The sequence below is a fragment of the Cucurbita maxima genome, unplaced genomic scaffold (assembly GCF_002738345.1).
Source record: "Cucurbita maxima cultivar Rimu unplaced genomic scaffold, Cmax_1.0 Cma_Scf00028, whole genome shotgun sequence".
Taxonomy (NCBI): Eukaryota; Viridiplantae; Streptophyta; class Magnoliopsida; order Cucurbitales; family Cucurbitaceae; genus Cucurbita; species Cucurbita maxima.
Genome location: NW_019272044.1, coordinates 3,074,596 through 3,090,847, shown reverse-complemented (window position 1 = coordinate 3,090,847; position 16,252 = coordinate 3,074,596). Strand labels below are relative to the sequence as shown.

General features: G+C 37.6%; 3 protein-coding genes across 4 annotated transcripts; 1 reads left to right on the top strand and 2 right to left on the bottom strand.

Annotated features, from left to right (window-relative positions):
• Positions 1-622: 622 nt before the first annotated feature.
• Positions 623-1,735, top strand: LOC111465189 (protein FD). The gene is made up of 3 exons (XM_023109507.1): positions 623-1,241; positions 1,329-1,406; positions 1,493-1,735. Exons 1-3 carry the CDS (start codon positions 759-761, stop codon positions 1,562-1,564), a joined length of 633 nt encoding a protein of 210 aa, XP_022965275.1. The 5' UTR covers positions 623-758; the 3' UTR covers positions 1,565-1,735.
• Positions 1,736-8,856: 7,121 nt separating this feature from the next.
• Positions 8,857-10,207, bottom strand: LOC111465205 (SKP1-like protein 1A). The gene is made up of 2 exons (XM_023109529.1): positions 9,834-10,207; positions 8,857-9,246 (listed from the first exon to the last, which is right to left on the bottom strand). Exons 1-2 carry the CDS (start codon positions 10,125-10,127, stop codon positions 9,073-9,075), a joined length of 468 nt encoding a protein of 155 aa, XP_022965297.1. The 5' UTR covers positions 10,128-10,207; the 3' UTR covers positions 8,857-9,072.
• A 757-nt stretch (positions 10,208-10,964) lies between these two features.
• On the bottom strand, positions 10,965-15,156 carry LOC111500195 (protein MID1-COMPLEMENTING ACTIVITY 1-like). Of its 2 annotated transcripts, none has more exons than XM_023151849.1 (8): positions 14,908-15,156; positions 13,791-14,508; positions 12,972-13,384; positions 12,600-12,706; positions 12,288-12,359; positions 12,045-12,151; positions 11,409-11,502; positions 10,965-11,306 (listed from the first exon to the last, which is right to left on the bottom strand). In XM_023151849.1, the coding sequence occupies exons 2-8, from the start codon at positions 14,196-14,198 to the stop codon at positions 11,254-11,256; spliced, it is 1,254 nt and encodes a 417-aa protein (XP_023007617.1). In that variant the 5' UTR covers positions 14,199-14,508; positions 14,908-15,156; the 3' UTR covers positions 10,965-11,253. The 2 variants fall into 2 exon arrangements, with proteins under 2 accessions (XP_023007617.1, XP_023007618.1); XM_023151850.1 differs by lacking the exon at positions 14,908-15,156 and adding an exon at positions 14,796-14,873.
• Positions 15,157-16,252: the final 1,096 nt, after the last annotated feature.

Sequence of the window (16,252 nt, the reverse complement as noted above, 5' to 3'; positions counted from 1 at the left end):
TCCTGAGTTGAGCTATGTTGAAATTGGTTGTCGAAACCGGCAAGTTTTCACTCTACTCCAACCTAGTTCCTTTAAACTTAGGGTTCCTGAGTTGAGCTATGTTGAAATTGGTTGTCGAAACCTGCAAGTTTTCACTGTACTCCAACCTAGTTCCTTTAAACTTAGAGTTCCTGAGTTGAGCTATGTTGAAATTGGTTGTCGAAACCTGCAAGTTTTCACTCTATTCCAACCTAGTTCCTTTAAACTAGGGTTCTGATTCACAAATTGAGCTAAGTTGAAATTGGTCGTCAAACTTTGCAATTTTCAACGTACTCCAACCTAGCTCTTTTGAATCATAAGGTTATGGTTGTTAAGTTGAGCTATGCTAAAATTGGTTGCTGAAACTTGCGAATTTTCACAACACTCCAACCTAGTTCGTTTAAAAAACTTAGGGTTTAAGGTCGTAAACCGACACTCGAAACATAATAACCCTTCCACTTAACCCTAGTTGGAAGAAGTAGAAGCCTAGATAAGACGGAAGGGAGGGGGGAAGAAGGAGAAAGAGTTGAAAGAATGAAATAATGTCTTTCCAAAACATATCGTACTCTGTTCCAAACAAACTTACTTGTCTTACTTATCTAAGTACTTTCACTTCTTTCTCTCTCCTCGCTTTCCCTCTCCTCTCTTTCTCTCTCCTCATGCAATTTTGAGAGCCACCATTAAAAACCCACCATTTCTTTCCTTCATTAACTTCAAAGCTCTCAACTTTTTGTTCTCCGATGGAAGAGGTTTGGAAAGACATTAATCTCTCCTCTCTCCACTCCCGTTCCGACCATGATTTCCCCTCCGCCGCCGCTACTCCCATCAGCCTCCACCTCCACCACCACCACTCCGCCGCCAACTTCCGTCATATCATCCTCCAAGACTTCCTCTCTTCTTCCACTTCAAAACTCGACTCCTCCTCCGCCGCCGCCGCTGCTGCCGTTGCTCCTCCACCCACTGTCTTATCCTTGAATTCCACCCGCGAATTGCATTTCCCTGATAACGCTGCCGTCGCCGCCGCCGCTGCCGCCCACTTCTGCCACCCGAACCCTTCCTCCGCCACCGCCGCCTTCCACAGCCCCTTTGACCAAGTCCTCGGCCCGCCGCCTTTCGCTAAGAAAAGGGTCCCTGATTCCGACTCGAATAACTCCGGCGACCGGCGGCAGAAACGCATGATCAAAAATCGGGAATCCGCCGCCCGATCTCGTGCTCGAAAACAGGTCAAACAAATACACAACTTAAAAAATATATATATATATTCTATAATAACTTAATTTTAATAATTTTTTATTGGGTTGAATCCACAGGCTTACACAAACGAGCTGGAGCTTGAAGTGGCACATTTAATGGAGGAAAATGCAAGATTAAGGAGACAGCACGAAGAGGTGAATTAAATTAAATTAATTTTTTTTAATATTTATTTTTATTACAAAAAAACAAGAAACCTTAAAACGACGGTTGTGTCTGGCAGCTCCGAGCAGCTGCGACGGCGCAAACGTCAAGGAAGCACAGGCTGCAGAGGACCTCAACGGCGCCGTTTTAGAAACAGAGGGTTTTTTGGGAATTATCAATATGTGAAGTTAATTTTGTGGGGAAGAAAAGGAAGGAATTTCTGATGTTTGCAGAAAAACCCTTTTGTTATTTAGGAACAAAAATTTAACAAAGACACTAATTTTCAACCCTCATGAAGCTCATAGCTACATACAAGTCAATTTTCTTTTGACTTTAATGTTTTTTTTAATTTTGTTCGAAATGAATACCACTGCGAGCGTTATCAATGCATTAGCTAGTTTGATTCGTCGACTAAGTTGGTAAGTGATACGTTTTAAACCGAAAGTCGACGAGTGGTGAATTAGCTCGTAGCTCAAACGGTTTAACCGTTCATAATTAAAGATTTTGAATTCCAATATGACACTATTATAGACTAAAATTAAAAAAAAAAAATATGAATGTTGGGGAGTGATGTTGATTTAGAGGATTTAAAAGGGGAAAAAAGCAAAAAGGGCAATAATATACAAAACCATGAAAACCCCACATGAAGAAAGAACAAAGATTCATATATTTTGTAATCTAATAACTAATGAATTAATTTGTGAAAGCCATTCATAGTTGAGGCATAACATATAATACCTTCAATTGCTAACCTTAAAAGTGAGCCAAAATAGAAGAAAACCCTAATATCGAGAAGCATACGAAACCCATCGAGGGCTCGGCTTTGTTGTTCGTACACGTTTTGAACGACACGAAACGTAAATAACAGAAATGAAAATTTGAACGTTTTAGTGTTGTTATGGGGAGATGGAAGGTAAGTTGATGAGAATCGTGAAGTGGACGATTGTTTAGTGAGGAAGGACGAATAATGGAGGGAGGAAATATCTCGGGGATCAAAATGCACAAATGGGTGGACCAGGGAAAATGGAAGAGATAGAAAATATGGAAGGGAATCTAGTGGGTAGAAAAGGAAAACTGCATAACTTTCTACTTGTTTTGAAGAGTTATTGAGTTATATTGTCCTTTTATCTTATCCACCACTATCACATTTCTTTGCAAACTAAGCTAAACCTTTCTTTCACTTCATTATTTCATTTTACACATCATATTCTTCTATGCTCTTTCTTTTTCTTCCATAAAGCAAAAGGACTTACCTCACTCCTCACCTTATACTCTAAAAAGGATTGAAAAGAAGAAAAGAGAAAAGACCGACTCTATCCTATCTTCTCGCTATAACTGTTGTTCTTCAAAAGTAAGCACAGTTCATGTAGGTTTTTTTTAGAGGTTTCCACACCCTTATGATGTGGGATCTCGCAATCACACCCTGTAAGGAATGCTTCGTTCCCCTCTCCAACTGAGGACACCCTTGTAAGGAATGCTTCGTTTCCCCTTGTAAGGAATGCTTCGTTCCCCTCTCCAACTGATGAGGCGGGATCTCACAATCACACCCTTATAAGGAATGCTTCGTTCCCCTCTTCAACCGATGTGGGATTTTACAATCACACTCTTATAAGGAAGTTCTTCTCTCCAACCGATGTGAGATCTCACAATCTACCCGCTTGAGAGCCCAACGTCTTTGCTGGCACACTACCTAGTGACTGACTCTGATATCATTTGTAACAGCCCAAACTCACTTCTACCGGATATTGTTTTTTTAGGCTTTCCCTTCTAGGCTTCCCCTCAAAGTTTTAAAATGCATTTGTTAGGGAGAGGTTTCCACATTTCGTTCCCCTCTCCAACCAATGTGTGATCTCACAATTCAACACATGGGTTTTGTTCTAGACATCCTTCGTGTTTCTTGTAACTCATTTAGGGTTACTCATATAAATGTCGAAGGATGACGATAAACTTGTGCAATCAGAACTACCCTAGTTAGGTCGTCGACTCAACCTATAACATTGATAATTTGGTCCTTGTTTGCATATAGAGTTGTAGACTTCAATATCATATTTACCTCTCACACTATTTCATTGTTTATGTGATTCATGGGGAAATGAAGGGAATATATTTGAAGACACAACCAAATTGGGGTCAACATGAACAAATACACAAGAACTTGGAGCAGAAGAAATGACATGATGTACACAGAGGCTTTTAGGAAATCACTTGGTGGAGATAAGGTGAGGCTAATTAGTAGTTGAAATGAATTGGATTGAGCACTTTACATGGTGGGAAAAGAAGTGAGACACATGTCTGCAGGGCATCAAATGGTGTGCTTTCCCTCTTTGATTTGACTCAATTCAATTTGGATCTTTGTGGGTTAAAGATTTTGAGCCTTCTTTTTTTACCCCTAGTGGGTGATTTATGACCCACCACTTTATTTCTTACCCTAATTTCAACCTTGATTTTAGATGAAACGTTTCAAGTTCAAGATTTGGATAACAAGTTATAATCCAAAATCGACTCTTGATAGCTCGGGCATTTCTTTACATCTCCACAACCTGATCACGTGGTCTTATTTTTAAGTTTCAGGTTCATTGGAATCAATCTCTAGTTCAACGTCTCAAGTTCAAGATTTGGATTAGAAGTTATAATCCAAAATCGACCATTGATATCCCGGGCAATCCCTTACATCCCCACAACCTGGTCACGTGGTCTTATTTTTAGGTTTTGGGTTCATTGGAATGAATCGATGGCTCAACGTCTCAAGTTCAAGATTTGGATTAGAAGTTATAATCCAAAATCGACCCTTGATAGCTTGGGCATTCTCTTACATCCCTACAACCTAGTCACGTGATAATTTTCAGGCTTCAGGTTCATTGGAATCAATCTCTAGTTCAACGTCTCAAGTTCAAGATTTAGATCAAAGTTATAACCTAACATTGACCCTTGATAGCTCGAGCGTTCCCTTACATCCCCACAACCTGGATACGTGGTCTTATTTGTCTCGAACAGCTTGAGAGAGAGAAGTTTGTTACCATCAACCAAGCACAGTTCATTTCAACATGTTTTGTCCTCATTCACATTTTCTAAGAAAAAAAATTTCAGGTGGTCATCCAAAAAAAAAAAAAAATGTATCTTCTTGGTGTAACCATGTAAGTAATAACTTTTGATTCTTGTAAGTCGTTCTTAATGTTCGTACTTAGGTATCTTTCCTTACGTCGATGTCATGTCTCAAGTTCAAAATTGACCCTTGATAGCTCGCGCATTTCTTTACGTCCCTACGACCTAGTCACGTGATCTTATTTGTCTCGAACAGCTTGCAAGAGAGAAGCTTGTTATCATTGAACTATTGAAAAAAAAAAGTGTACTTTATTGGTATAACCATAGAAGTAATAACTTTCTATTTTTTAAGTCGTTCTTAACGTTCATGCTTACATATCTTCAATCTCGAATATCACATAACATTGTTCGTGAAGAAACTTTGTATCACGTCACCAAAAGGGAACAAAAGAATAAATTTAATGTCGAAAAATAATTCAATCGAGATAAAGTATAAATTTTTTATCGTACCTTTGTCGAGAAAAAAGGGGATAGAGATAGAGAAATGTAAGAAAATAATTTAGTATGTCATCCCTACATTATTAACTTTTGTTATGTCACTATTAGGTTAGGTGGTTCTATTATTGTCCTTCTCTTTATTCTAATTTCTTTTTGTTTTTCCTCTCATGTCTAAGCTGAAAAGCCTTGTCCCCCTCCTCTACAAACCTAAAAAAAACAACCTTTTTACTTTGTTTTCTAAACAATTTATTCGAGAGATAGACATGATCGTACCTTGTTTGTGAAACTAATCATGTTGAAGCAAACCCTTGCACGTGAAAACAAATTCTAAATTTCGAACTTTCGTATCCTAAACACGAGTTTTCAAAATTCTTTCTTTCGAAACTCTTTTTGCACGTTCTCGAGTACTCTCGACTTGTTATTCGAAAACGAATTGTAAATTCCGAACTTCTCTATTCTAAACATGAGTTTTCAAAATTCATTCTTTCGAAACCCCTTTTTGCACGTTCTCGAGTACTCTTGACCCATTACACGAAGACGAATTCTAAATTTCGAACTTCCGTATCCTAAACACGAGTTTTTAAAATTCATTCTTTTGAATCCCTTTTGCACGTTCTCGAGTACTCTCGACCCGTTAAAGATGCTGAAAACGTTTGTCTAATAATTGTTGGTTTAATTTCCATAAATACATATTATGAAGTGAGGAAAACACTCAATAAAAATGGAGAGAGAGAGAGAGAGTAGGCAGTCTCATGTCAATCATAGGCTGAAATGCTCAGCCACAGGCGTAGGTAAAGCCATGCTGCAGAGAAAGCAATTCCTATGCTATTCCCTTTGTTTCCACAATAAGTGCCAGAAATAATAACAATGACAAACCACGAACCTAGTTGGTTAGCTTCGGTGAGAATCGAACCACTAAACTTAGTCGAACCAAATCTCATCGGTCACCGTTCTAATTTCATGGGTAAATAATGCAATTATTCCCTTCAACTATGAAATTGTTTTAAAAAATATATGACTAATGTGTAAAAATGACGGTGAGATCCCATATTGGAGAGAAGAACGAAACATTCTTTATAAAGATGTAGAACCCTCTCTGTAACATACGCGTTTTAAAAACAAAAACTTTGAAGGGAAGCACGAAAGAGAAAGTGCAAAGAAGACAATACCAGCTAACCGTAAGATTGAGTTGTTACAAAATGAAGGATATACATGACATTATTTACAACGTCATTCCAATGAAATAATGAAATAAATTGTAGTAGTGATCCGTTGTTAGGCTAATTTTCATTCTTTGTTGCTAAAGAAAAAAATACTTTTAGATCAATTTCAAAGTAAAAGAGTAATTTTTAAAACAAATTTGAAAGTTGAAATCTAATTTATTTTATAAATTGAAAGAAACTAACAAAAACGGTCACGTGTCGCAATCACAGTAAAGGTCGGGTAGTAACATTTTATAATATGTTTGAACAAAATAGATGGAATATAATTCTACGATTTGTTTAGTATCAAATGTTATAGGGTTGAATAATTGTATTTTTGTTCCATCTTCTACCAGTTAAGAACTAAAAATAACAATAGTTGATAATAGCCACTAAATTATGATTCTCCCATCACCCATAACACCAACAGATTTGACATGTATTTGAATGGCTCCACTTGTTTTAAGTTATGAACAAATTACAAACTTTAAGTGATATTGTGAAGTTAGAACCATCCAACTCACATTGGTCAAATCATATTGATTTAAACCTTGTTGGGATCTCAAAAGGGAAGCTCAAAAACCAGAGGTGTGGAAAGAAGAAAACCATATCACCATCTCATCCGTTAGCATTTCATTACTCCCATCTTCATGATTCCCTCCTCCTTCCATCGAATATCGACATATCGGACAAGTTCTCCGACACTCTTCAAACCATCGATCGACACATATCTTATGAAACTCATGCGAGCAAGGAAGAACACTCGTGCCAATTCCCTCATCTTTGCCCTTGTTCCCCATACTCGACAAGCATACACAACATGTCTCGCCTTCCAACACCTTCTCAGGGCTCGAAAGAGCTGCGACACAATCACCAGGTGTCGTAGGTCGAAGGCTCGAATCGGCACTACAAGGAAGCGGGGTTGCTTGCTTGAGTGTCGGGCTGGTTCGGAAGCCAATGAGGATGTTGTAGAAGAAGAAGAAGAGGTTGTTGAAAACCATGTGTCATCAATGAAGAGAATTGGAATGCATCAGCTTGGTGTTTTTAAGTGTGTTTCATACATGTTGCGTGGGTTAGGAGTGGTTGGATTGGTGAAGGAGGAGGAGGAGGAGGATTGTAAAGGGTCATACACAAAGTGGTTGCCACCTAAACAGGAGAGTTACTTTTGAGCTTTCTAATAATAAAGGTTATGTGTTATTGGTTGGTTTTAAGGTCCATTTAGTGTAAGCTTTAACATTGGCATCAACCACCAATCTCCACTACTTTCTTTGATTACCCAAACTTCAAGGAAACTTGACCACCAAACTGCTTTGATTGCCTTAGCCTTACTATACTATTTGAGATCAATCTCACAGAAATCAAAGAAGCCATTGAAGAGCAATATGAGACTACAAAGAAGAAGGGCTCCATCCTTCTTCAAAACTTCTTTTTTTCTCTCTTTGTTCATAAATCGGTTAGAGAGGAGAATGAATCATTCTTCATGAGTGTAAAACATTTTCTTAGCAGACGTGTTTTAAAATCTTAGCAGACGCATTTTAAAAACCTTGAGGGGAAGTCCAAAAGGATTTGGGCAGTTACAAATGGTATCATAGCTAAACACCAAGCAATATGCCAACGAAGAGGCTGAGCCCAGAAGGAGAGTGTACACGAGGAGGTGTGCTAGCAAAAACTCTAGGCCCTAGAAGAGGGAGGATTAAGGGGTCCTACATCAATTGGAGAATGGACAGAGTGTCAACGAGGACCTTCCTCGAAGGGGGTGAATTATAAGATCTCACAGTAATTGGAGAGGGGTACAAAAGACACTAGGCCGCAAAGGGGAGTGGATTGTGAAATCTCACGTCGATTGGAGAGAGGAACGAAGCATCTTTTATAAAGGTGTAGAAAGCTATCTAGCACACATTCTTTACAAGGACAATATCTGCTGCTAGCAATGAGATTCCATTCCGCTTGGTTTCACACTAAATCATACATTCACTTCAAAGTTCTTAGTTGGGGTTAAGTAAGATACAAGGTTGGTTGAAACTTAGTGAATTAGCACAATTGATGCAAATAATTTTTAGGTAGAAATTGTTGGGGGTTAGACTTGTGAAAAGGGGAATGAGCCCACAAATAGTCCTTGATATTGGATTTTCATACAAGTAATACTTAACTGTGTTAAACACACGATGAATGAATTCGTTCAATAAATTTTCAAACTGCTGGGCAATAATAGACAATTAGGGGTATATATGGGCCATGTTATGTTGAGTTGGGTTGAGAGATTTTTGTGGACCAACCCAAAAATTTGGGTTAGTTGGATTGAAAATTTTTACAACCCAACCCAACACAACTCTATTTTTGAGTTGGGTACAAGTTATTCCAAAATCGAGAACAAAATCAGAGAACCAAATACAAAGGCAGAACCAATTACCAAAGCTAACAAACATTGAACCCAAGAAGAACCTAGCTAATAAGTCAGATGACAAACACAAAGCGGAGAAACAACTAAGTGTCGAGCAGAGAAGTCCAACAACAAACACATAACAAAGAAGTCCAATGACAAACACAGAGCACACAAGTCCGACGGAAGTGGAACAAACAGTCGACACAACATCCAACAGAAACAAAGTCAAGCAGAGAAATGAGAATTGAGAAGAGAGTCTAGGCAACATGGCTTCCTCCCTTCCCTCACAAGGCTTCAATTATGGGGAGACAAGATATCTTGAGTATAGGCTACTATCAAAATTTAACATAATGATGGTATGAGACAATTAGGTAGTCAATGCATTCCTCACACAAACATGATCATGATACAATTATGATTAGGTTCATACAGTACCATTTTCACAAACTATGTGAATACAACAGAGATCGAATACTACTACCATGTACAGACCTTATTGATCAAGATCCTTGAGCACTCTTATGAGACTTCAAATCATTCAAAAGCCCACTGATTCTCCCTGCGAACTTCCTCCTCTTCCTCAGGTGTGAAATCGTTCTTGATGTTAAAGGTCTTTCGGATCTCCTCTGGGGTCTTTCCCTTGATCATGTCAGCTACGGTCTGGCATGTCAGGTCTAACAAGCTCTTGATGTTCAGATAATTTGCAGCCTGCAGAGTAGAATATAGGAGAGAATTTTATATGGCGCCAAATCAAGAAATTATCAAGAATAATAATAGTCAAGAATGAATCCCCAGGCAGCTTGGAATTCTCTGCAACAAGAACACGGCTTAAATATAGAACCACGAAGACTAACCTAAGCAACAATCATTTCAATATGACGCCAAATACAGATGTCCATTAACCCCAATCTCAACATGAAGGACAAAGGATAATGATGCCGAAAGCATTTTGCATCACCGTCTTCAATCATCAAAGTGAAAAGATCATGCTCGTCCTATTGAATCTTAATCCATTACTTAGGCACCATACCAATTGATCAACAATACTAAACAATTTCCAGTAGAACTTTTCCTTTGAACGAACTTTCCATTTCCAAAACATCAAACAATAACAAGCCCTAGCACAATTACAAACGTCGATACAGATATATCAGATAAAGAAAAACAGTAATCAGCGACAAAGAAAATCAAAGCGATTGTTTGCCGAGTCAAATTCTTGAAGAAAAAAAACCATAGGAACCAGGTAAACCCTAGACAATCGAGTCGATCGATCTAAAGCAGGAAGAAAAGGTTACCAGAATGAGATCGAAAAGAGTGGCTTGGTCGACATTAACGAAGTCGCGGTCCCAGGCCTTGAGATCCTCTTCAGACACGCGGGGATCGGCGGAGGACGCATCGACGTGCTTGTGACAGTACTCGATGACCTTGGCGAGGATCTTGCTAGTGACGTTGGGAAGAGGAATGCCGTTATCGGCGCAATCGTCCTCGATCATGTGGCGGATGGTCTGAGACTCGAGAGCAACGACCTCGTCGATTTCAAAAGACTCGCCATCGGAGCTCTTGAGAGTAATCTTCTTGGAGGAGGACATGGAATTGGATTTGGATTAGCAGAAAAATTGATGGTGATTTTTGTGAAGAAGATGACGAAGAAGAAAAGTTGGAGAACTTTGGGTTTCCAAGAACCGGTTTATATAGATTCTTGCCACAGGGCCAGCCGCTGCCCGGCGGTTATTTAATTCACTTTCCTTTTTTTATTTTTAATTATAAGGTTCTTTAAGTCCTCTACATTTAAATTTATATCTATTTAATTTACCTATTTTAAAAAATATTTTAGAAAGTTAGATATTTATTAAATAGAAAATAGAAAACTCACAAATATTTAAGTTAAATCAGCCCATCACGCTTATTATTATTCCCATGTAATAAAATTTAATTACTAAATTAAAACTTATATATTTTAAATTTTATAAAAATTAAAGTTATTTTAAAATGACTATTATACTTTTCTTCTACCATTCACATATTTAGTTCATATACTTAACACAGAACATATTTCACGTGAAGCACATCAAGGTACTTCTTAGTCCTAGTCTGTCCCAATTCTATCCTACCTGAGTCTGAGTTTACCCTTGCCTACACATAAATCCCAAAAAAGAACGTGCTACCCCCCTACCCTCTTTTCAGTAGATGAGAGACGGGACTCAAGATTGACTTAGTTTTAAATTTGCAAGTCAAGCATAATTTAACAGACTAAGACAAACATATGTTATTGATCAAAAGGTCAGAGGTTTGAATCCTCATCTTTAAATCAACCGAGAAAGAGAGAAGTCAAAACACACACGATAAGTAAGAAACTTGAAAAGATAATGAAGAAAGAATATGATCAATAATAGCATGGTCATGAGAAGGAGAAATGACCAAAACACTAAGCTGAAGGGAACTAGCAGGCCATTGATGTGCAATTGTGAACTTTGGTCAAAATCTACTGCTGAACTCAGCACAATCAACTAGAAACACTGTAAAAGATTTAAGAACAAATCTATACAATAGGTAAGGGGGTGTGTATAATGAGTAATAACATAAAAAACATGCCAATGTATGCTCTTCCAGTTACATGCCAACTAGAGTTACCTGTATCCATTACATAACTCTATCACGAATCGAAACTATTCGGAGACTACGAACGAACCGTTGAATATGCGTCTTGACTGTACTTTAGGATTCCATGTATTGGGAGGGTGGAGGGCTTGTTTTAGTCTTTTCAGGACCTGCATGTTTTCCTTCTTATATCAAACACTAAAGACTCCAAGATTAACAGAAAGTTTCCACATCCAGAAAGAATATAATGAGAAAAATGTCTTTCACCATACCGTAAACTCCGCATATCTCGATTTCTCGCCATTCTTGGACAAGGGCGCAGCAGCAGCACATAACATGAGAGAGAAAGTCGTCAACGAAACCCCCCTGTCAATTAGCCACACAGATCTCAGTCCTTGTCTTTTCTATTCAGTTCTTTATGCATATAATCTTATCAAGTGATGATTTAAGGGTCGAGTTTATGTTGAGGATTGTTGGGAGAGGAGTTAAGGGTCGAGTTTATGTTGAGGATTGTTGGGAGAGGAGTCCCACATCGACTAATTAAAGGGTCGATCATGGGTTTATAAGTAGGGAATACTATCTCCATTGGAACGAGACATTTTGGGGAAACAAAAAACAAAGCCACGAGAATTTATACTCAAAGTGGACAATATCATAACATTATGGAGGGACGTGATGCTAACATGATATTAGAGTTATGCCCTAAACTTAGTTAAGTCGGTAGAATCCTAAATCTATGTCTGTTAAGCAATCATTCAGGTTTTTAGGAGTTGGATGCCTGTAAACCAAAATCTAATGTAAAATAATAGAATCGAAGAAGGATAAAAACAAGAGAAACACCTCTCTAATCTGCAACTAAACTGTCAATATAATAGAAGATTAATTAATCAGGCAGAAAAGGGAACTACCGTGATGTTTAGCATCTTGCGAAGCTTTCTTCTAACACAGCAAGTATAGCAACAGCACGATAGTATCAATGTATATGCCATCAAATCATTACATGCTTCTGCTGGTGCTGGTGGTTCATTCAAATAAAACATTTCAGGAAAAGGCAGAAACAATAAGTAATACTTGTGAATATAAATTCGGGTAGAACATTTTGTTCCACCTCTAATTGCTTATGAAAATCTGATGACACAAAGTTAACTTACATGTATGCCTATTAGTTGCAACAGTAGCAATCCTTGAAAATGTCCCACAAGGGTAGAAAAAAGTCTTGAGACCTGAAAACAAATGAGTGATGTGACTTGCACTGAAACATTGCGATTAAAGAGAACAGATTTTTCAAGTACCATCAGTCTAATCTATTCGAGCTCTTGAACCTTTCTATGTCAAATTCATCAATTCTGTCATCCATAATACCAACTGAATATGTATGAATTATGCCCAATGAACCAGCCCCTTTCCTTTAGAACCCATTATCAATGAACCTTTAAAAATTAGAAGAGAGGAGGATAACATACACAGAGAAGGCTCTGAACAACAATCGAGTAAGTCGGTGTGCCATTCACCATACCGATCAGAACCTCTAGTTGAGAGCAGATCACGTCCTGATGAAACAGAACTCTTTCTGCAACAAATAAAAAAACAGCAATATCAAGCTCGATGAGCCACCATGTAGTTTTTGATAATTCATGACATGCCTACAGAAGTGGTTGTACATTATATGATAGAGAAATTTATTTGCGATATGGAAATTTTATAGAACACTCAATTATTTAGTATCTTCGCTTTTTTGTTTTAAAACTGCAGGAGTAACTCCGTGAAGATCATTAGTTACATGATTGTGATTTAGAACCTTGTTACTGAAAAGCTGAAAACGGAAAATAGCAGACCTTGAGGTTGTCCGAGCATCAGTATTCTTATAGAAACTTTCATCAGATGAAGGTCCATTGTTGTCATCTACATATGTATTTTCCACTACTTTATGGGATTTTTCAGGTGAATTCTTCTCAGGAAGAGAAGTTGCAGCTACAGATTCAGTGACATCTATCAAACGTTGGATAACCTCACATTCACCCACATTCAGATTAGCTTGAGACCGTTGTAGTTCTACCTGAAGCTTTTCGCTTTCTTTTTGTAGTGCTTTGTTAAACGGCAAGTTTGGATAAGAACAAGAAAGAGTTTTCTTCAACACCATTGCTTCTTCTTTCGAAGGTTCCGGGTTAAGAATTACATCCTGAATCCTTTTGTCATCATCATCCAAAGTATATTCACACTGATCCTTTTCAATGTCTTCCAGTCTCTCCTGCGAATTTGAAGTTAATAGTAAGATTATGTTATCAAATAAGCAAAGACCATGTGTATCTCGAGCAAAACTTCAAATTCAAGAGGCAGTAAATTGGATGAACTATTCAAATTCAACTAGTAAGTATACGGCAGAGGTAGATTTCCCTATTGTGATTCTTCAATGACAGGCTTTACTTCCCAAAACTCACAACCATCTAGCAATTATTTCCAATTTGAATATATTCCTATGCCGTGATCTTTTCAAGTTCCCCTTTTTTCAATTAAGGAAATCATTTTCATTGAGAGCAAGAAAGTCAACATGCATGGGGAAATGCTGTGGAAATGCGTCTATCAAGACCCTATTGTGCTAATAAACAAATGAATAATGACACTTGTGAGAGGAAAAAAAAAAAAGAATCAAATACCCTGACTCGAGCATTGTCAACGAGGGTAATCAGAGGAACAAGGCGCAGATATCTGTCAATTTCATTCTGGGCCTTCCGGAATTGGTACACAATGTTCCATCCCATTGCAAGCAGATAGAGAAAGCTGCGGTCCTGGCAGCTGTTGACCAATATATACGACCTTCTTAAAGCATCTTCAAGCTGCTCCAGAGGCTCCCGAGTCTCAGGATACCTCTTAAGCTCCGTGATCTTGAGCTGCTCGAGCAGGTTTCCAATCAACTTCAGGTGCTGAGCAAATTGCCTGCAGTTCTTTTTGTGCATTCGTGCAGTGCTCGCAGATTTCACTATCATGGAAATCAAGCGAACTGCATCAAGGCCCGTAAGCTGGGCCACATTGGCTATATCCCCAAGCGTTTCCCACGAAGACATAATTGCCTCTCAAAACTCTTAATCAAACTTGAACTTCCCAAAAAAAACTCAAAAGCTCAAAAACAAAGTTTCCCGATGATCTCCAACTCAGTCCATATAAATCAGCAAAGCTCGGAATCCCTGGCAGACAATTCGAAATATCAGATCACCGCCACCGATTACGACGATGCTATAAGAGAACGAGTAGTTCCTCAGGCGTTCGTAGTCAGTGATGGATCTTTAAAATCGGTACTAGTACAAAGCCGAATCACAAGACCAAGATCAAGATCTTCAACGTCGGCGCCCCCAAACTCACCAGAACGTATGTCAACTACAACAGAAAAAAGAAACATACAAATCAGAAAAAAGAATCCGCAAAGACATCATCACTCACAGTACTAGAAATCAGAAGATGAACTCTTCTTTACTCTTTACTCTTTATTCCTTCCTCTTTAGTATATCCTTTTTCCTTTCATCGTATCGCTTTTTCGACGTAATAAATTGACCAGAAAAAAGAGCATTCAAAAGATAAACAAACTGCATTTCAATCTGCAAGAAAGTATTAAAAGCATTCAAAGAAAACAACGCAAAACATTAAACAGCAATAAATTCTCACACCTCTACTCCTCCGCCATTACTACTACTACACCTTGAGAGCAATATCAGAATCAAAAATGGAGAGAAAAATCCATATATGGATGAAGAATCAAGAGATTTTTCGTTTGATTACCAGAGAGAGACGATGAATGGTCACAACTCAGAGGTCACAGGTCAAGCATTGCTTTGCGGAAAATTGCATTGTGTTTCTTCTCATTCCTCTTCGTCTTCCATGTGGAAATTCGGAAAAATCTCTTTGGTTCTCTCTCTCCGAGTTTGGTTCACTTTTTCAGGTTCGGTGTGGTGGTTTGTCGGAGGAGAGAGAAAGAGAGAGAGATCTGGTTGAAGCACAGTGACAGCTCTCCACCATTACAGACAAGGAAGAAGAAAGGGCAGTGCAGTGGCCTCCATGTGAATACCAATTTACGATTTTAACCTTTTTCCCGGAAAATTAATATAAATAATAAATAATAAATGGGTAAATTAATTTATTTACAGGCTGTAAAGTGGGCCACCAGTTACCCAATTTAGGGCTAAAACAGGCATGGGGTGAGGGATGGTGTTAAATACTTCATTTTCGTTAAAAAAAAAAAAAAAACAAAAACAAAAACAAAATTGTTAATTGTCAAACTCTATATTTAATTTAATTAATATTACATTTTTTTTTCTTGAGAAAATTATGAATTTTCTATTGGTTAAATTTAATTTTTATTAGGTATTTATAATTATTAAATAATTAATTTTAATTTAATTCACGTGGGTGGTCCGATCTTACAAATCATCGTATTGAGTCATGACTATATTTAATACATGACTCGTGACATTTGGAATATAGGATTTAGTAAAATAGAAAACCACGTAAATTTTAAAATGGATAAAAAATGTTCGATACGTCTCAATTTGACTTTAAGGTATTGTCAATTTATACGTGATTTATGCATTGTATAAATAAAAGACATAATAAATAAATAATTATATCGTTTAATTACAATATTTATTATTAAACGTAAAAAATAATTTATTTTAAGTTGAAAAAAAATGTGGGTTTTGTGACCACATGAGACAAATAAAGTCGACTAAGTACATGTAGTTTGATTGCAAATATGTATCCATTGTTAATTCTAACTAACTAATCATATGACTCAAAATGTGTTTGGGTATAGTACCACACTGGTGCGAGTACTGGTTTTATTGTAGGTGTAACTACCCAGATCCACCGCTAGCAGATATTGTTCTCTTTGGGTTTTCTTCTTCGGGCTTGCCCTCAATACTTTAAAACACGTCTACTAGGGGAAGGTTTCCACACCCTTATAAATGATGATTTGTTCTCCTCCCCAACCAACGTGGGACATCACAATAGGCATATACATATGACTCGATAACTCGACCAATCTAGACTATCCAGCCCAAACCATGGACTGGGTTCGGTTTTTTTTTTTTTTTTTTTTTTTTTTTTTTTTTTTTTTTTTTTTTTTTTT

Coding starts and splice junctions, on each gene's coding strand:
- LOC111465189 (XM_023109507.1), top strand. CDS start 759: ATGGAAGAGGTTTGGAAAGACATTAATCTCTCCTCTCTCCACTCCCGT. Junction 1,242..1,328: donor GATCTCGTGCTCGAAAACAG/GTCAAACAAATA, acceptor TTGAATCCACAG/GCTTACACAAACGAGCTGGA. Junction 1,407..1,492: donor TAAGGAGACAGCACGAAGAG/GTGAATTAAATT, acceptor TGTGTCTGGCAG/CTCCGAGCAGCTGCGACGGC.
- LOC111465205 (XM_023109529.1), bottom strand. CDS start 10,127: ATGTCCTCCTCCAAGAAGATTACTCTCAAGAGCTCCGATGGCGAGTCT. Junction 9,247..9,833: donor CTCTTTTCGATCTCATTCTG/GTAACCTTTTCT, acceptor TCTACTCTGCAG/GCTGCAAATTATCTGAACAT.
- LOC111500195 (XM_023151849.1), bottom strand. CDS start 14,198: ATGTCTTCGTGGGAAACGCTTGGGGATATAGCCAATGTGGCCCAGCTT. Junction 13,385..13,790: donor TTGACAATGCTCGAGTCAGG/GTATTTGATTCT, acceptor TCAAATTCGCAG/GAGAGACTGGAAGACATTGA. Junction 12,707..12,971: donor GATGCTCGGACAACCTCAAG/GTCTGCTATTTT, acceptor TATTTGTTGCAG/AAAGAGTTCTGTTTCATCAG.